The 17,187-nt window shown below is 37.1% G+C and overlaps 1 protein-coding gene across 3 annotated transcripts in view; it reads right to left on the bottom strand.

Moving 5' to 3' along the window:
* Positions 1-17,187, bottom strand: part of LOC106062928 (uncharacterized) — a 31,164-nt gene that overhangs the window by 13,841 nt on the left and 136 nt on the right. The window contains exons 2-8 of one of the 3 annotated variants that reach the window (XM_056045065.1): positions 15,600-15,816; positions 8,603-8,793; positions 6,794-6,886; positions 5,744-5,897; positions 4,684-4,904; positions 3,018-3,095; positions 1,701-1,849 (exon numbers count right to left, since the gene is read on the bottom strand). In XM_056045065.1, coding sequence (XP_055901040.1) covers positions 1,701-1,849; positions 3,018-3,095; positions 4,684-4,904; positions 5,744-5,897; positions 6,794-6,886; positions 8,603-8,752 — 845 coding nt within the window. In that variant the 5' untranslated portion in view covers positions 8,753-8,793; positions 15,600-15,816. Of the gene's footprint in view, positions 1-1,700; positions 1,850-3,017; positions 3,096-4,683; positions 4,905-5,743; positions 5,898-6,793; positions 6,887-8,602; positions 8,794-10,279; positions 10,512-15,599; positions 15,817-17,187 lie in introns of those variants that run through there. The other 2 variants (XM_056045064.1, XM_056045063.1) reach the window with 2 other exon arrangements.

Genomic DNA, 17,187 nt, shown 5'->3' with positions numbered 1-17,187 from the left:
TTTGACAAAGTTCACCACCATAGTTTGCTTAAAAAATTAAAATATTTCGGCATTAATGGTCCACTGCATCAGTGGATTAAAGACTTTCTGATAGGGAGAGAACAAACTGTAATAATAAATGGCTCTAAATCAACACCGATAACAGTAAACTCAGGTGTACCTCAAGGTACAGTCTTGGGTCCACTACTATTTTTAATTTACATAAATGATTTACCAAATTGCATTAGTTCAGGAACAAAAGTCAGATTATTTGCAGACGATTGCATAATATATAGAACAATAAAAACAACACAAGACACAGATATTTTACAAAGAGAATTAGATGAATTACAGAAATGGGAATCAAATTGGAGCATGTCTTTCCACCCAGAAAAATGTCAGTTGTTAAGAGTAACAAAAAAACTAAAACAAATTAATTCCACTTATCTTATTCATGGCAAACCAGTATCACAGACTAAAAACGCAAAATACCTAGGTGTTATAATAAATGAAAAACTATCATGGAATCCACATATTGATGAAACTACAAAAAAATCAAACAAAGCATTAGGATTTATTAAAAGAAATTTCTATAAATCAAATAAGAACATAAAACTAAAATGTTACTTAACCTTGGTTAGGCCAATAATAGAATATGCATCCTCCGTTTGGGACCCCTCAACTCAAGAAAACATTAAGAAACTGGAACAGACACAAAATAGAGCAGTGAGATTCATAACAAACGAATATTCACATTTGACTAGAGTAACACCTTTAGTAAAATCACTAAATTTAGAAAGCCTTCAGGACAGAAGGCTCAAAAGTAAAGTAGCAATCATACATAAAACACTGAACCATAATCTTCAAATACAAAAACAAAATTTAATAAAATACTCTGAAAGACACAAAGATAAAGGCACATTCCTCGTCCCATATGCTAGGACAAATTTGTACAAATACTCCTTCTTCCCTAGTGCTATTAGAGCATGGAATGGGTTGCCTGAGCTAGCCAGGAAAACCAGTGACTTGGCAGAATTTAAGTCATTGGTTAATATGCATGACTAAATGCATGACGCGTAGGACGTAATCATCTTCTTTTTTGAAGTAACGTCTGTATTATATAAGATAAGATAAGATAATACCAAAATTAGGCATAACATTTGATCTAAAACAAGCAATATGTATAAAAAATTAATTAAACAAAAAAAAATCGTTTAAACTAAAAGAAAGTACTCCGCATTTACTACTATATCTCTCAATAATGTAGAAGTTTTCCTAATTCTTTATAAAAAAAAAAATTAATTACAGAGGATTAATTTACTTTTTTTTTTTAATTCGTGTTTTGTTATGTAAAATAGGTAATTTTTTAAAAGTTTCAAATTGATCTGAGGATGGATGCAGTGGCGCAGCTATGATGGGTAGGAGGTGGGGGTTGTGGGGAGAATTTGAAAATCCCCCGGGCTACCACTTCAGGAGGGCCAACAAATTACTGTTCAAAAATTATTTTTTTACATTAAATATTAAATATTACACCATTATCTCAAGTCATGACGTCGAATGTCAAAATGCAGGGGCCTCTAAAGAGATCAAGACCCCCTAGGCCCCAAAATGCTGGCGAATTCCTAGCTACGCCACTGGATGGGTGTGGGAGAAATGACGTGTACACCTATTTGAGGGGACAAAACTCTACAATTGTATTACTTTTTACAGTACGGACTCACCCAACAAACAGCATGGCGTGATCGTATGGGAAACTTAAATCTCTCCCAGAGCTGGAAGCGAGGAATGTTTTTAAACTTGTTAAGACTGCATCAGTGTCCACTCTGCTGATATCAGTGGACATATAGGTCAACTGAAAGGACGTAGTATTCTGAAAAAGAAGGGCGTTAGTAAATATTCAGTCTGGTCGAGTGGTGTGCGCTTCTGATTGTCCCTCAATAGTTCTTAATCTGATTCCTGCCCACCATACCCCCCCTGTTACCCTCAGATATGAGAAATAATTTTCATTTCTAATCAAACTTACAAATCTTTCCAAGCAAAAAAAAATTATGAAAGTTGACATGTTAGAATAACTACCAGATAGTGGTAAAATGTAGTCTACTATTTCATGCAGAGTAAATCAGCGATATGTCATAAGAGATCACGAACCACCGACGTGACAACGCGAGACAAATCGTTACAGACGTGACGTCAGACCTGTGACTCGGCAACGTGTTACTGGTCTAAACTGCCCACACGTTTTGACGTCGCTAGTCAGTGTTCAGGCCTTCTAAAAATGTAAAATGCTTTACATGTTTCGGCTGTTCCTCCTTATGGCGGGAAGCTGTGAATATCGGAGTCCTTCAGAGTTGAAGATAATTTAGTTCCTAGTCCAAACCTCTTTCAGGACGACGGTGGATGGGAATGGGCAGGGTTTCAACCCAAGACCATTGAATAAATATGAACGACAGTCCAGCGTGCAAAATATACGACCAGGCAGCCATTCTGTTGGTCTCGGGCAACACCGCACACCAGTAGTAGAGATTTCAGGTTGACTTGCCAAACGATTACAGGACCATCAGAATACCCCCCCCCCCCCATCCGCATCTCCACGGGTGCATCCCCCCCCCCCCAAAAAAAAAAAATTCCAACTGGTAGCAATACTAGTCGTGCATTGTCTAGTAGTAACGTGGTCATGTTACCCTTCAAAAATCCAGCCACACATCTCTGAGATTACAGTTAACAAGGCTAACCACAAATAAACAACTCACGCTTCTGTCATTTCTTTCCCTCTCACCTCACTCTTAGTACCTACTCCTCTTTCTCTCTCTCTCTCTTACTCTCTGCTTCTAACTAATTTTTCTTAGTTGTCTTCCCCCCCCCCCCCCACCCATCTCCCTATGTCTCTCGCTAACAATACTGCATCATGACACGAGAAACACGTGAAAACACGTTTGCTCGAGAGATGTGGAAAAAGAACACAATTACGCTTGACAAGATTACTGCTGAAACTAATGACATGTATTGAAAGAATCTTTAAAAAAAAAAATTCCTTTTACCTTAAAAATAATAATTTTCGTTAGTTTGATTCTCAAACGAATGTTGCTGGCCTCAAAGTTCTGATATACAAGGTCCATCTAATGGATATAGAAATTACTATATAAATACAGGCGTCATGTACGTTTAAATAATGATGTGTAGAACATGTGTCATACTTATGTACTACAATGACTACGCTTGAACTTTAAATTTCAAATTAAAATACGAAAGTTTTAATAATATAAATTTCACTTCAGATGATTTCCTATTCGATCAAGAGCCAAAAGATCAGCAGTGTAGTATGCGACAATTTCATCATTATAGGATACTAGCCGATCCGCGGCATAGCATACGCTGCTTTTTAGTGACGGGTGAACACTTCCTGAAAGACACAGTTGTCCTAGTGGGGCGGTTGGGGGCTAACGACTGTCGAACGATCACGAAGGAGGAGGAGCTATTTTGTCAGTGTTTATGTGTGTATGTCTTGACGTTACAGTTTGTTTCAATCCATAGTGTTAACATACGCTTTCAACAGTCTGGAATTGGAATCATTTGTTTTGAGAATCCTATCCAGCTGAGATTTTGTAATAGCATTGATGATAACACATTTTCCTAGACAAAAATTAAATTAATTCATTATTGAATTACTTAAAAAAATATTTTCAGATAAATCACAGTTTAATGTGTATATGAATCAGGGGAATTAACAATTATTTTCAATTTTGCTGAATACTTAGGAACAGTAATATGCAGAGTGCATATGGTCGGGTCGCACAAAAAAAACCGGGCCACCCCCACCTCAGTTACATAGATGTAATAAAACTGGACCTCAAAACAATGAACATCAATACTGACAACTGGGAAGACATAGCTCTAGACCGCACTAGATGGAGAGAGACCGTGACCAAGAAAGATATGAACAGTGAAAGATCTCAGCTCAGTAAGAAAAACGTACAATCGGATTACTATCAATCTCCTCTACCATCGAAGCAAAAGCCACCTTAACCTGCGCTATTTGTGGACAAGAGTGTCTCTCCAAAATAGGGCTCCACAGCCACATCCGGAAGTGTGCTCTGAGATGAACCATAGTCGTTCTACGACTGAAGGAGGCCAATATGGCCGGGTCGCCAAACTGTTAATCATGATTGAAACACGAAGTAGGGATTGATATATTTTTTAACAAATCTTATATCAACGTGCTCTGTCTGTCTGTCTGGTAAAATGTTTGTACACGTTATTTAGAGCCTTTAATTAAGGTGAAATTTTGCAAAATTATGTCTTTTACTTGACATCACAAGAATCAATAATAAAAAAAATTAGTTAATTATCTATTGGTATGTAATTATTATGTTTGGTATCTCAAACAAGGGAAATAATTTGTCCTTGACTGAAGTGGGTGTATAAGCTGAGTCTAGTCATTCCTTAAGAAAGATTTGTTCTCGACTTCGGGTGTGGGCATAGAGCGGGGTAAAACCAATATTCTTTTTTTTTTTTTTTTAAATCTAACATTTATTAGATATAAAGATAAAAATAAAGGAGGTATTGCCTTTTTTTAAAAAGTATTTTTAGTGTTTTTCTTGTAAATGTTATACTTATTTTGTTTAGATAATGCACAATTGTAAGACATACCGTAGAATGATAATACCTATACATTATTATTTTATATAATCCCATTAAATAGCTTACCCCAGTGAAAATAAAAGCGTAATATTCTTGCACTTTCTTCAGAGCCACTACTTCGTCATTGGAAGCTTGATTTAGGAATATTTTATAATTGTTGAACTCCACAAAGGCTGTTATGTCAATGTAGTAGGTGGAGACTGACTGGCGTTTTCTTCGATCCAGAGTCCTGCTATCATTGGATCTTCTGCTTGTGTACTGGACAGTTCTAGCATAGGCGCTCTGGGCTATAAGAATTAGGGGACGAGATAGAGAAAGCAAAATGGGTAAAATGTGATCTATATATCCACTTGAAATATATTTACTATACTAAACAGTTTTTAAGCATTATCTTCATCATCACCATCTGTCCCTTGACCTTTGTCGTCAGGATGCTGTGACAGTTTGTGTCACCAAAGCCCTCCACTTTTCCCGGTCAGCAGCTGTTCTTAGTAGGGTATTAAGAGAAAGACCAGTACATTCTTTTACGTTGTCCAGCCAGCTTTTCTTTGGACGACCCTTTCATTGTGCTCCCTAAACTGGACCTTGAAGGAGGACTTTTGACAGTGGATCTTGTATTATAATATGACCAAATAAGTTTATCTTGAGTCTCTTCACAGTATTAAGGATTTCCTACTTTTTGACAGCCAGAGTGTTGACTTGTAATGCTGGCAGTACTTAGAGATACTGCTGGCCACACATTTGTTTCAAATTAGGGATACATTTTAAAGACAGTAATTTGTTCCTCGTCTCCATGTTAATTGTTCAAGATTGTTTACATTATAAAAGCTTTAAAATACAGGAATACAGTAAAAGAAGGGTAAGCGCCATAGAGAAATGTTGGGGTGATACAAGAAAGCCTGAACATGAACGTAACAAAGTAAAAAGAGAGAGAGGTAAGGAGAGAGTTCAAGACCATTCATTATAGAGGGCCTAAACACTGACCTGCGACGTCACAACATGTGGGCAGCTTAAACCAATAGCTCGTTTCCACGTTGTACTGACATGTGACCTGAACTATCAGGATCGAATCACCAAGCGTAGACTATAAGTGAAATTAATAGAATAAGATAGTAGGCCTACTCACGAGGGAGAACATAGTCTGTCATTGTTGCCAAGGGAGTTAAAACCGGTTTTACTTCATAGCTTTGATCTGTACTGTCAAGCTGGTTGGCCTCCCTTTTGACTCTGGTATTTGGTTGAATAGAGTATCTGATGTTATTGTCGACGTACTCTCCTCTCTAGAAATGACAATAACAAAATCCAACAATGGCATTTTCATTCGGATCAATTCTGAATGTCATTCAATAGATCGATTCTCTGTGTGGGGATGTTAACTCGTATGTTTGTTATGGTTTTGTCTAGACTCATATGTTTGTTATGGCTTCGTCTTAACCAGGGGTTCTTAACCTGTGGGTCACGACCCCCTTAGGGGTCGATTGACGATTTTCCAGGGATCGCCTAAGGCCATCGAAAATATGGATTGTTTTTGTCTATTCTTCTATTGCAGTGTGGATGGGGGTCGCCGCAGAGTGGGGATTGTAAAAAGGGGTCGCCAAGCTTAAAAGGTTGAGAACCGCTGATCTAAACTCCTATGTTTGTTATTGCTTCGTCTAAACTGATATGTTTGTTATTGCTTCGTCTAAGTCTAAACTCATATGTTTGTTATGGTTTCGTCTGAACTCATATGTTTGTTATGGTTTCGTCTATCTTTTTGAACACTCAAAAGAAAAAAAAGAAAACAAACAACAAACAAAGTTTGCCCAAGAGGAAGAACCGCAAAATCACTGACACATATTTCAATACTGCAAGTTTTAACTCCCTTAATTAATTACCACTGTTTGATTATGTAATTAGTTGATTTGTTATTGATTCATACACTGTCATCGACTATGAACAATGAATGCAAACAATTAACCAATTAATTAATTAGTCGTAATAAATACATTTTGTTTGATATAAAAACTGGAAATAAATCTTTCAGACATACAGGGCTGTAAATAAGCAGTTCTTTTCCTTATACACATTTTGATTTTTTTAAAAATAATTATACAAATATTTTGCTAGTTACAACTTGTTACGGTGAGGTGAACAGCACATTTGTCCTTAATGTTAGACAGTGTAAAGTCAAACCCACCTTTATAATAAAATCGTCCGGAGCATCTGTAACATTTTGTCGAACGAGATGAATGACAGCCTGGTGGTTTGTGTCTTGGTAAAATGCAACAAACTAAAATCAAAAATATGTTTATTTCTATAATCTTCATAATACTAAAGCCTCTACTTTCACTGATACTAGCACAAGTAATAATCTTTTTCTTTTACCCATAGTTCTCTTACAAAATATTGTCACAGGGTGATTTGTGTAAGTAAAAAAAAAAAAAGGAATGTTCCCTTTCAGACCTTGCGATCTATGGGGCAGATGACGTAAAGGTCATCTGTTTCTGTGGCCCATGGTTAACGAGGGTGTCATGTAGACTTAGACAGGACACAACAACCAAGGATCCCGTACTTAAAAGCCTAGTCTTCACCAGGATTTTAACCCGGGACGCCTGTTAGGAAGCCAGGCGCTTTGCCACTCAGCCACCGCGCCTCCGTTTTGTGTAAGTATTTACACACATAAAAACAAATCAATGCCGAATTTAGTTAGAGATGTCAACAGTATATTATATAGTATATTTACTGTGATGAAGCATGTTGTCTGTTTGAGTTCTGTTTTGAGCAGACTCTACGCTAAAATATCAATTATTTGTAGGCACATAAATCTGCTGGAGCTTGGATTCTTATTTGAAAAATTAAAAATTTAAAACTGGTTTTGGACTATAATTTAGGAATGAAGATTGTTTCGGCTTAGCCCCAACCATCTGCAGGACCAGAGTGGATGGCAGCGGGGAGGATTCAAACTAGGGACCATCGTGATAGTTGTCCGAAGGGCATACCAGACCACCAAGCGTCCATATGAATGAACTTTCTCTATATATTGATCTATACAGTGTAATGCATACTTACTATTTATTTTGAAGATAACTTAAACATAGAGCTATGACATGGAATCCGAAACCTTTGTTAAAAATAAATATATAAATATATTTTTATATTACATTCTTTTTTTTTCTCCTCAAAACCGGGTGTCATTTAAAAGACAACAGTAGCAGATATTGAAATAAAATAGTATTCAGAATAAGTCCTCTACATTAGAGAGGAGAAAAATAAGCAAAATATAAAAATCCTTTTTAAAAAAGAGACAAAAGCAAAGCTTATGTAAAGGTGAAGAACTTCGTCCTTAAAACTATATCTACCAATGATGTACAGGTTATTCTCCTTATTTGATATCAAACATAATAACTAATTACTATTAATAAATTGACTAATTGAGTATTTTGGTTTATGATTCATGCTTTGTTAGGTACAATAAATAATTGTTTGAAGTATCAACTTGATCGGAGATTGCGTAAGGAAGAAATAGCAATTATTTAGGGGACTAGACCAAACAAATGTAGCCACACCTGTAAATATACTGAAGTATTAGTTTGCTTTTTACTATTTAAAAAAATAATGAATTACCAGCAATTAATTTTCTAACTGGTTACTCTTTTAATGATTCAATTCTTGTCTATATCACTGAATAATTGTGCAAAGTTTCAGCTTGATCCGAGAATGGGCGCGAGAGAAATACCGAGTACACACCTTTTTCCAGGCAGACAGAGAAACACTTATAATGCTTAACTGTTTTTAGAGTGTTATGACAGTGTTATGTCGGTGTGCTCCTTATCTTGCTTGTAAGCCATTTATAAAAACTATTGTAGAAAAGTTTCAGAAACGGTGTTCACGAGTCTGCATAGATTTAGTAATACATGTAAAAGATAGTTGAAATTTGTATTTATTTCAAATAGTGATAAACGTACAGTATAGAAGAATAAAAAATTTTCTTTCAAATACTTCTTACCTCGTCTTCCTCGACATTATGTTTAGTAATCTGTTCACCCTCTATGGTGTAAATTGGTAAATTACTGTTGATATGCTCAACACGACTCAGTTCTAACTCAGTTGATGTATTGGTGTCTGAAGTTAATGTCACGTTGATAACACTGGGCATCCTCTTGTCGATGATGTCACTTGGATTTATTTTTAACTGAACTGAAAATTAAAAATAATAATATTAATATAGAATTATATACAGTTATAGAAGATTCATAAGACAACCTTTAAAAACTTAGATACATCGGAATTATCTTATTCATGGTAAACCAGTAACACATAATAAAAACACAAAATACCTAGGTGTTATAATAAATGAATAACTGTCATGGAATCCACATATTGATGAAATTATCAAAAATTCAAACAAATCATTAGGGTTTATTAAAAGAAATTTCTATAAATCAAATAAGAACATAAAACTAAAATGTTATTTAACCTTGGTGTGGCCAAAAATAGAATATGCATCCTCCGTTTGGGACTCCTCAACTCAAGAAAACATTACAAAAAATGGAACAGACACAAAATAGAGCAGAGAGATTCATAAATAACAAATATTCACATTCGATCTCTAGTGAAATTACTAAATTTAGAAAGCCTTTCTGATAGAAGACTCAAAAGTTAAGTAGCAATTATACATTAAACACTGAACCATAATCTTCAAATACAAAAAAAAAAAAAATTAATAAAATACTCAGAAAGACACAAAGATAAAGACACATTCCTCATTCCATATACTAGGACAAATTTGTACAAATGCTCCTTCTTCCCTAGTGCTATTAAAGCATGGAATGGGTTGCCTGAGCTAGCCAGGAAAACCAGTGACTTTGCGGAATTTAGTTCATTGGTTAATATGCATGACTAAATGCATGACGCGTAGGACGTAATCATCTTCTTTTTTGAAGTAACGTCTGTATTATATAAGATAGTATATTTAATATAATAGTTTTGAAGGAACGTCTGTAGTCTATAATATACGGAAGTGAGATAAAAAAAAGTATTTTGTTGTTTTTTAGGAAATACTTTTTAAAAAATTGGATTTTCTGATGCATTATTTCAATGTCTCTCTTGTTTAATCAAAGCTTGGTCCGTCGTATGGAGGATGAAGACATCCTAAAAGTCATCGTTTATGGACAACTCTTGATGGACACAATAAACCCTCCACCTCCAATATGTTGATGTTATAAAATGGCACCTCAAACTCAAAGCAGTGGACATTGATAGTTAGACATATCCCTGTAACGCACTTTTTGGAGAGGGGCAATAATTAACCAATCTATTGAAGGGGACAAAGCAATTGCCTCAGCTCTGGAAAAACGAAACGAAAGCCAAACGAAAAAAGAAAAAAAAAAGAAGAAAAGGAAGCCAATATAAGAATGTCTGGTTCCGCCACAGCAAATGCCCGCTCTACCTGCGTTGTATATGGTTTGGGTAATGTCTCTTCAGAATATGGCACTCTAAGTAATATTAAAAAAAAACTCTACTAGATGAACCAGTCGTTCTAAGTTCTATAACTGAAGGAAGCCAATGATCCTAACGTATTTCTATTTAGTATTTAATCTATTTGTCTATTTGAATGTCAGAGGACTATCCTATTGAACGTAATCTCTTTAAGTCAATTTGTTATCATTAAATGTTTACCTACCTTGAAAGGATATCGCGAAGTCAAGAAAACACAACAAGAGCAACGGAAACTTGAGATTGATAATCTCTTGTACACGTTTAAGATTCATATTTAGATCTAGTACTTCTCTTTTAAACCTACAGAGACGTTAATCTTAAAGACCAATGTACGACTGTGTAGAACCCATGTGTCGTAGTGCACTGTAGTCCCTATGAGCTAACCACATTAAGTTGGCAGATATCACCTAACCATTAATTAGGTCACTGGTTCCGCTTCTTAGAAATTTAAGACTCGGAACGAGTTCAGGTTGACTTTTATATGTATTGTGTTGACTTTTATAGGTGTTGTGTAACACACTTGACACTTGTTGACGATTGCATAGACCTTTGTTTACTTCTAGCACGCTAAGAATGTCATCAGTACAATGAGTCCTGACAATCCTAATACATAAACCCTCAAGCGGAATTTATGAAAACATGTGCTGTTGGCAGTAAACAGTTTAAATGAAAATTTTTTTTTTATAAAGTTTATACCTACTCACTCTGCGATAGTCAATGACGATTGATCAAAATAATCTAAACCAATTCACAAACGTTAACTACTTGTAAATCTTATCTTATAAAATACAGAGATTAGTCTGTATCTAGTCATGGATGTTATCCAATGACCTAAATTCTGCCAAGTCACTGGTTTTCCTGGCTGGCTCAGGCAACCAATTCCATGCTCTAATAGCACTAGGAAAGAAACAGCATTTGTACCCAATTTGTCCTAGCGTATGGAACGAGGAATGTGCCTTTATCTTTGTGTCTTTCGGAATAGTTTATTAGATTTTGTAATTGTATTTGAAGATTATGGTTCAGTGTTTTATGTATAATTGCTACTTTACCTTTAAATCTTCTATCCTAAATGTAAGAAAAGCAAAGAAAAAAATGAGATGTGCATAGGAACCGAATCCCCGCCCCCTTCACTTCCTTGAAAAAAAAAAGGACATAATTGTTCTTTAGTATTTTGAATGTCACAGGTTTTAAAATAAGAAAAGTCTATAACCTGACTCCAAACCATATATTTGTAAAATAATCAATAATGAAACAAAACATGTCAACACATTGACATTGAATCACCCTAATAATGTATTCTAAGGCTTGTTAGTCCAACACACACCAAGTGGTACCAATAACAATTATGTTGTATGTTTCATATTTAATAACTTCCTTTTTTCAAAGGCTTTTGTCAACTAGTAACTTGATTATTGATTCAATTATCGGTCTCGTAAACGCATTAATCAATAGAGCACACTTAATGCTGCGAAGCTCTATTGATCACATAATTGATTTAGGACTGATTATTATAGAAAGAGGTAGCGCGGTGGGAGAGTGGTAACGCTAGGCTTCCAAACTGGTTCGAATCTCGGTGAAGACTTGGATTTAAAATTTCGGGAATTTTAGGCGACCCTAACTCTAATGGGTCCTTGACTTTCGAAGCAGGACGTTTTGGCGACGCCGTTTTGTCGACGCCATTTTGTTGCGTAGGACGTTTTGGCGCCGCCATTTTGGCGCAAGGGACGTTTTCGCGCGAAATACATTATGTACGTTTATTGTATTATTTCTTTAAAAACAATTATGCATATCTTCGAGTTGTGGCATATTTGTCACGTTCAGAAGAAGAAATATTTGTGTCCGCTATTTTTGGTATTTAGAGTGGTCTGCACTAAAGCTATCAAAAACATAGAGATATCCTTCATGCGAAATTGTGTCTTTTCCTCACTACGACTGGACTTTTCCCACTGTTTATACAGACTGCCACCAGGTTTTCAGTTACAAATATAATAGAATGAAATGGCGAAAGTTTTTCTAGTCTGTCAGCGTGCTGGAAACATGATTAGTGAATGGTACAAACCGCGAGATTATAAAGACGTAGGGGCGAAGAGATTGAAAGAGAGGGGTAGACCCTGGGCCGCTCTCGGAATTAAAGATTTAGGTTTATAAATTCGCACCTTGGGATGTCAAGTGGAGTGCTAGAAACAGATTATCGTCTAACCCACGAGAGAAGGAAGGGGTGGAGGAAAGAGTATATACAAGGAGTGCAATGTGCTCAGAAGAGAGGGGGCGGGATAGGTGTCACAGGTAATGACCAGTCCCAAGGAGATGATTGCCAGACGCATGACGCCAACGACCAGTGCTCGGTGCTGGTCTTGTCTTCATTTGTTTAACTATACCTGCGTCAATGCGAGATGTGTCACCCAAATCACCTGTTGTGACACGGTTTCTATGTGTGGTCAACCGTGACACACGGTCAATGTCTTTTGTAAAGAAATCGAAAAATGTCATCCAGTGTGCTTAGCAGACCTCAAATATAAATAAAGGGCAGGGTATAGCATGTTATTACCATTCAGGAATCTGACTTATTAGGGCCTATATTCAAGAAATAAGCAAAACCTTTATATTTAAAAAAAAAAATCACTGGACGGTGTTAGAATTCATACTATACATACAATATTATGGTAGAGTGAAATAAACATTGTTATATACGTGCTTATTAAATTATCGTCAAATTATATCTCGCGCCAAAACGTCCCCTGCGCCAAAACGTCTTGCGCCAAAACGGCATCGCAAAAAAAAAAAACAAAAAAAAAAAACAAAAACGGCGGTGCCAAAATGTCACGTACCGCCTGACTTTAGTTAGAGAAAGTAGAGGCGGTTGGTCGTTGTACTGACTACATAACACCCTGCTCGTTAACCGTCGGCTAAAGAAACAGCTGACCTTAAGATCATCTGCCCTATAAATCGTAAAGTTTGAAAGGGGAACTTTTTTTTTATTAAATGGGCATACATGCACTACGTGTAAAGCAGCAGGGTTTCTGTCCAGGACTTTTGCAAGAGAGGATTTGAGCCTCTCAAGCCCTCACTCAAATGGAGTTTGATGATGATGATGATGATGATCGACAGTTAACGAGGGTATCATGCGGACAGCAAAACGACAAACCTTCTTTTACATTCTCTAATTGTATGTGATCATCAGGGGGCTCAAAAACTTCTAAAAATACAAAATCCCTGTTATAAGATTCGAAACCCAGCATCCTCTTTTCAGAGGCAAAGCGCTTTACCAGACATCTACCAGGCCCCTTGGACAGGCGCTGTGACAAAGTACCTGACAAAGAGATAATAATCTAATTTGAGTGAAATACTTCTGTGACTTTGATCACTAGAGCTGGTAAAAGGTGTCACTGGAATTATATATGCCCAGCTTGTGATTGGCCTCTTTAGTCATACAAGAAGTTGCATAGGAATATTTGTATCTCATTAGACATAAATGTCTCAGAGAGAGAGAGAGAGAGAGATGACACATAGTTTACACAAGTCTGTAATGAATGGTGGACTATTTGCATCATTGGTTGTCATGGGAGAGGATTCCCTCCCTTTGTATCTGGTCACTGCATTACAGGACAATCCTTGATGTACAACAGAGTTCACATATTTAATATGTGCAATCACATACGCTGGTGGATATAGTTGATATACCATCGTACTGCATCTGACAACTCTTTAGTTTTAGGATTAAACAAGCAAAATATTTAACAAATAAATAAATGTTAAACCGTAAATAAGGGCAATGACCACAAATCCCTGCCATTTCTCTCAATACTGCACAGTATAACTATTGTTTTTATATAAAAGAAAAATATTACTACTAATTGGTTGACTAATAAGCTTTTTTTTCTATTGATTCATGTATTGTCATTGACAATGAATAATTGTGCCAGATTTCAACTTGATCCGAGGATGGGATGTGTGAGAAGACACTTGTACAAGATTTGTACCAGACAGACAGACAGACGGCTTGAGTTAATGTGAGCTTTGTAAATATAGTTAACATTAAAGATATGGGAATCTGAATGCTGTACAACAGAAGGCTTGGTCACAAAAATTAATAAACTCTTGCTCGTTTAAATGCTATAGTTAATAGCATTTTTTACAAAGTGTATTATCGATTCACTCTATCTTTCTGTCTGTCTAGTTGGATTCTTTTACACCTTTTTCTTTCCCATTTCTCATTAGATTTAATTAATTAATTTTAGTTTATGTAAAAATGGTTGAGATTAGCCTTACAGTATTGAGCGATGTGATAGTTATTATGCGTCGCGTACCGTAACATAAGCTTCTTTGTTTTATTATATTTTTATATATTGTTTGTTTTACATATACAATATATTCTCTCTGTTAGCTTGTACTATCAACGAGATTGCATTTTACACCTCATCACTAGGACATGTATATTTTAATAGGCTACATCAGTGATGCCTAAACAGTGATATCCAAAGGATGTGTGAAGTGTTAAATGGCAGCTGATCATGCTTCCACCGTTGACTAGCCTCTGTAAAAGGGGATCGATATGTACGTGGTCCTTGCCAGTACATAGCCTCTCCACAGCAAGTCCTATGCAGTACCTCCTCGTGGTGACTGGCGGACACATAGGCTGTGAAGCCTCAGGCTCTACTGCGAGGACTTGAAGGAGGTTAAGGCCTAAAATGTTAGACGTCATGGCCCGTCAGCCTGCGGACACACACTGCTGCCCACAACCCAAATCCTTAGCTATAGGTTACTAGCTGTCATTAAACCTGGCCCGTGACGGTATGTTTGTCTACCCATAATAATTTAATAAAGCCACAGAGACCCTGCTCTTAATACAAACGTATCAAAATGTTTGTAAAATGTTTTACATGTTTAGGATGTTCCTTCAGAGTTGAAGATAGTTTACTTCCTAGTCCAAACCTCCCGCAGGACGACGGGGGATGAGAGCGGGCAGGGTTTGAACCCGGGACCATTGATAAATCCGAACGACAGTCCAGCGCGCAAACCGCACGACCAGGCAGCCATCCTGTACGTGTTCCCTCCAAATAACACAGCCTGAGAAGCCCTGGGTTTGATATATGATTTTATAAACAAACATTACATTTCTCACACTTCATAGGTGGGGTGAATGCCCTTGGTTGTCTTTATTGTGGTGTGACCCAGGAACATCCGGGTTTCTGTATAAAATTTTAATCGTCACGAGACAAAAGAAACCAATTCAATAGAGGAACACTTGCTGGAGACATGCTATTCTCAGCACACCAGTAATGATTCTCGAAAAGAAAAGGTACCTTGCACAAAATAACTTTTTTTTTTAAAGACACACAGAGGGTTCTGTCAATTAGATTTTATTTAGTCAGAGGCTATTTGAAACAAATGTCATTGGAAACATCTCTTTAGTCAATGGAACGCTATAATAACTGTCACGTGACTCAATGACAAAATTACCAAGGCTGGTGATATTGTTTAGAGAGTTTCTCTTCGTCCTTTACCTTTCAGATAACTCTTCCACGTTTGCCACACCTGCCATCGTTACATAGTGGTCATGATTTTGTTTCAAACAAGAATAAGCTTTCTATAGGCCTCCTAATACAAGGATGTTGCTCCTCGAGACAGGGCAATCTTCCCAGGCTCCAGGTTTGAGTAAGTCTTCCGCTTCTCTGACGAAATGTGCACACAATCTAAGAGACGTCCCTGAACAGTGTAGGCCTAGCAGAAAACATATACACGATATATACGATGGTATTTCTCTGTTGAGATAATCGAAATAATGCATTTATCCTGAAATCTTTAGCATCATGTCGTATCTCCAGGAGAGATTTAAGGGAGCATTCATAATGAGAGACATAGAGGTACCGGGAGAGTGAGAGAGACATAGAGAGTTTTGAAAGAGAAATTGAGGTAGAGAGAGAGACAGAAAGAAATGTGCTGGGAGAGAGACAAAGAGAGACAGAGAGATGCCAGAAGAGAGGCAGAGAGAGAGATAGAGAGGGGTCAGAAGAGAGGCAGAGAGAGAGATAGAGAGGGGTCAGAAGAGAGGCAGAGAGAGAGATAGAGAGGGGTCAGAAGAGAGGCAGAGAGAGAGATAGAGAGGGGTCAGAAGAGAGGCAGAGAGAGAGATAGAGAGGGGTCAGAAGAGAGGCAGAGAGAGAGATAGAGAGGGGTCAGAAGAGAGGCAGAGAGAGAGATAGAGAGGGGTCAGAAGAGAGGCAGAGAGAGAGATAGAGAGGGGTCAGAAGAGAGGCAGAGAGATAGAGAGGGGTCAGAAGAGAGGCAGAGAGAGAGAGACAGAGAGGGGTCAGAAAAGAGGCAGAGAGAGAGAGACAGAGAGGGGTCAGAAGAGAGGCAGAGAGAGAGATAGAGAGGGGTCAGAAGAGAGGCAGAGAGAGAGACAGAGAGGGGTCAGAAGAGAGGCAGAGAGAGAGACAGAGAGGGGTCAGAAGAGAGGCAGAGAGAGAGAGATAGAGAGGGGTCAGAAGAGAGGCAGAGAGAGAGATAGAGAGGGGTCAGAAGAGAGGCAGAGAGAGAGAGAGATAGAGAGAGGGGTCAGAAGAGAGGCAGAGAGAGAGATAGAGAGGGGTCAGAAGAGAGGCAGAGAGAGAGATAGAGAGGGGTCAGAAGAGAGGCAGAGAGACACTGAAAATCAGAGAAACAGTAAGAGACAGAGAGCGATTCAGGCAGTGGCAGAGAGACAGAGAGACAGATCATGAGATAGACAGAGCGAAGTAGAAAGAGAGAGAGATAGAGATCTAACACAAATAATGAACAAAATGTAGCTTATAAACATCAATATTGTGCTTATAATATTAACATTAATGGATTTAATCATTTTTTCATACCCCCACCTTTAAATTAGTGGCAATTATCGTTCTTAGAATCATGGGTGTTTGTTTTGTTAAAAATATGCTGATATTAACATCGTAGCTTAAACACTCATTAAACACTATACAAAAAAAGTTAAACATCCTAAAAAGAGGATTTTCACAATGAAGTGAATCACATTTATCTATTAGTTAACACATTTCTTTAAAACAATAATACAAATACAGAAGTTATCTAAAATAAACAATATATCCTGTT

The sequence above is a fragment of the Biomphalaria glabrata genome, chromosome 10, assembly GCF_947242115.1.
Source record: "Biomphalaria glabrata chromosome 10, xgBioGlab47.1, whole genome shotgun sequence".
NCBI classification, from domain to species: Eukaryota; Metazoa; Mollusca; class Gastropoda; family Planorbidae; genus Biomphalaria; species Biomphalaria glabrata.
Note: the sequence above shows the minus strand (reverse complement) of the source record. Positions and strands in the feature narration are given on the sequence as shown.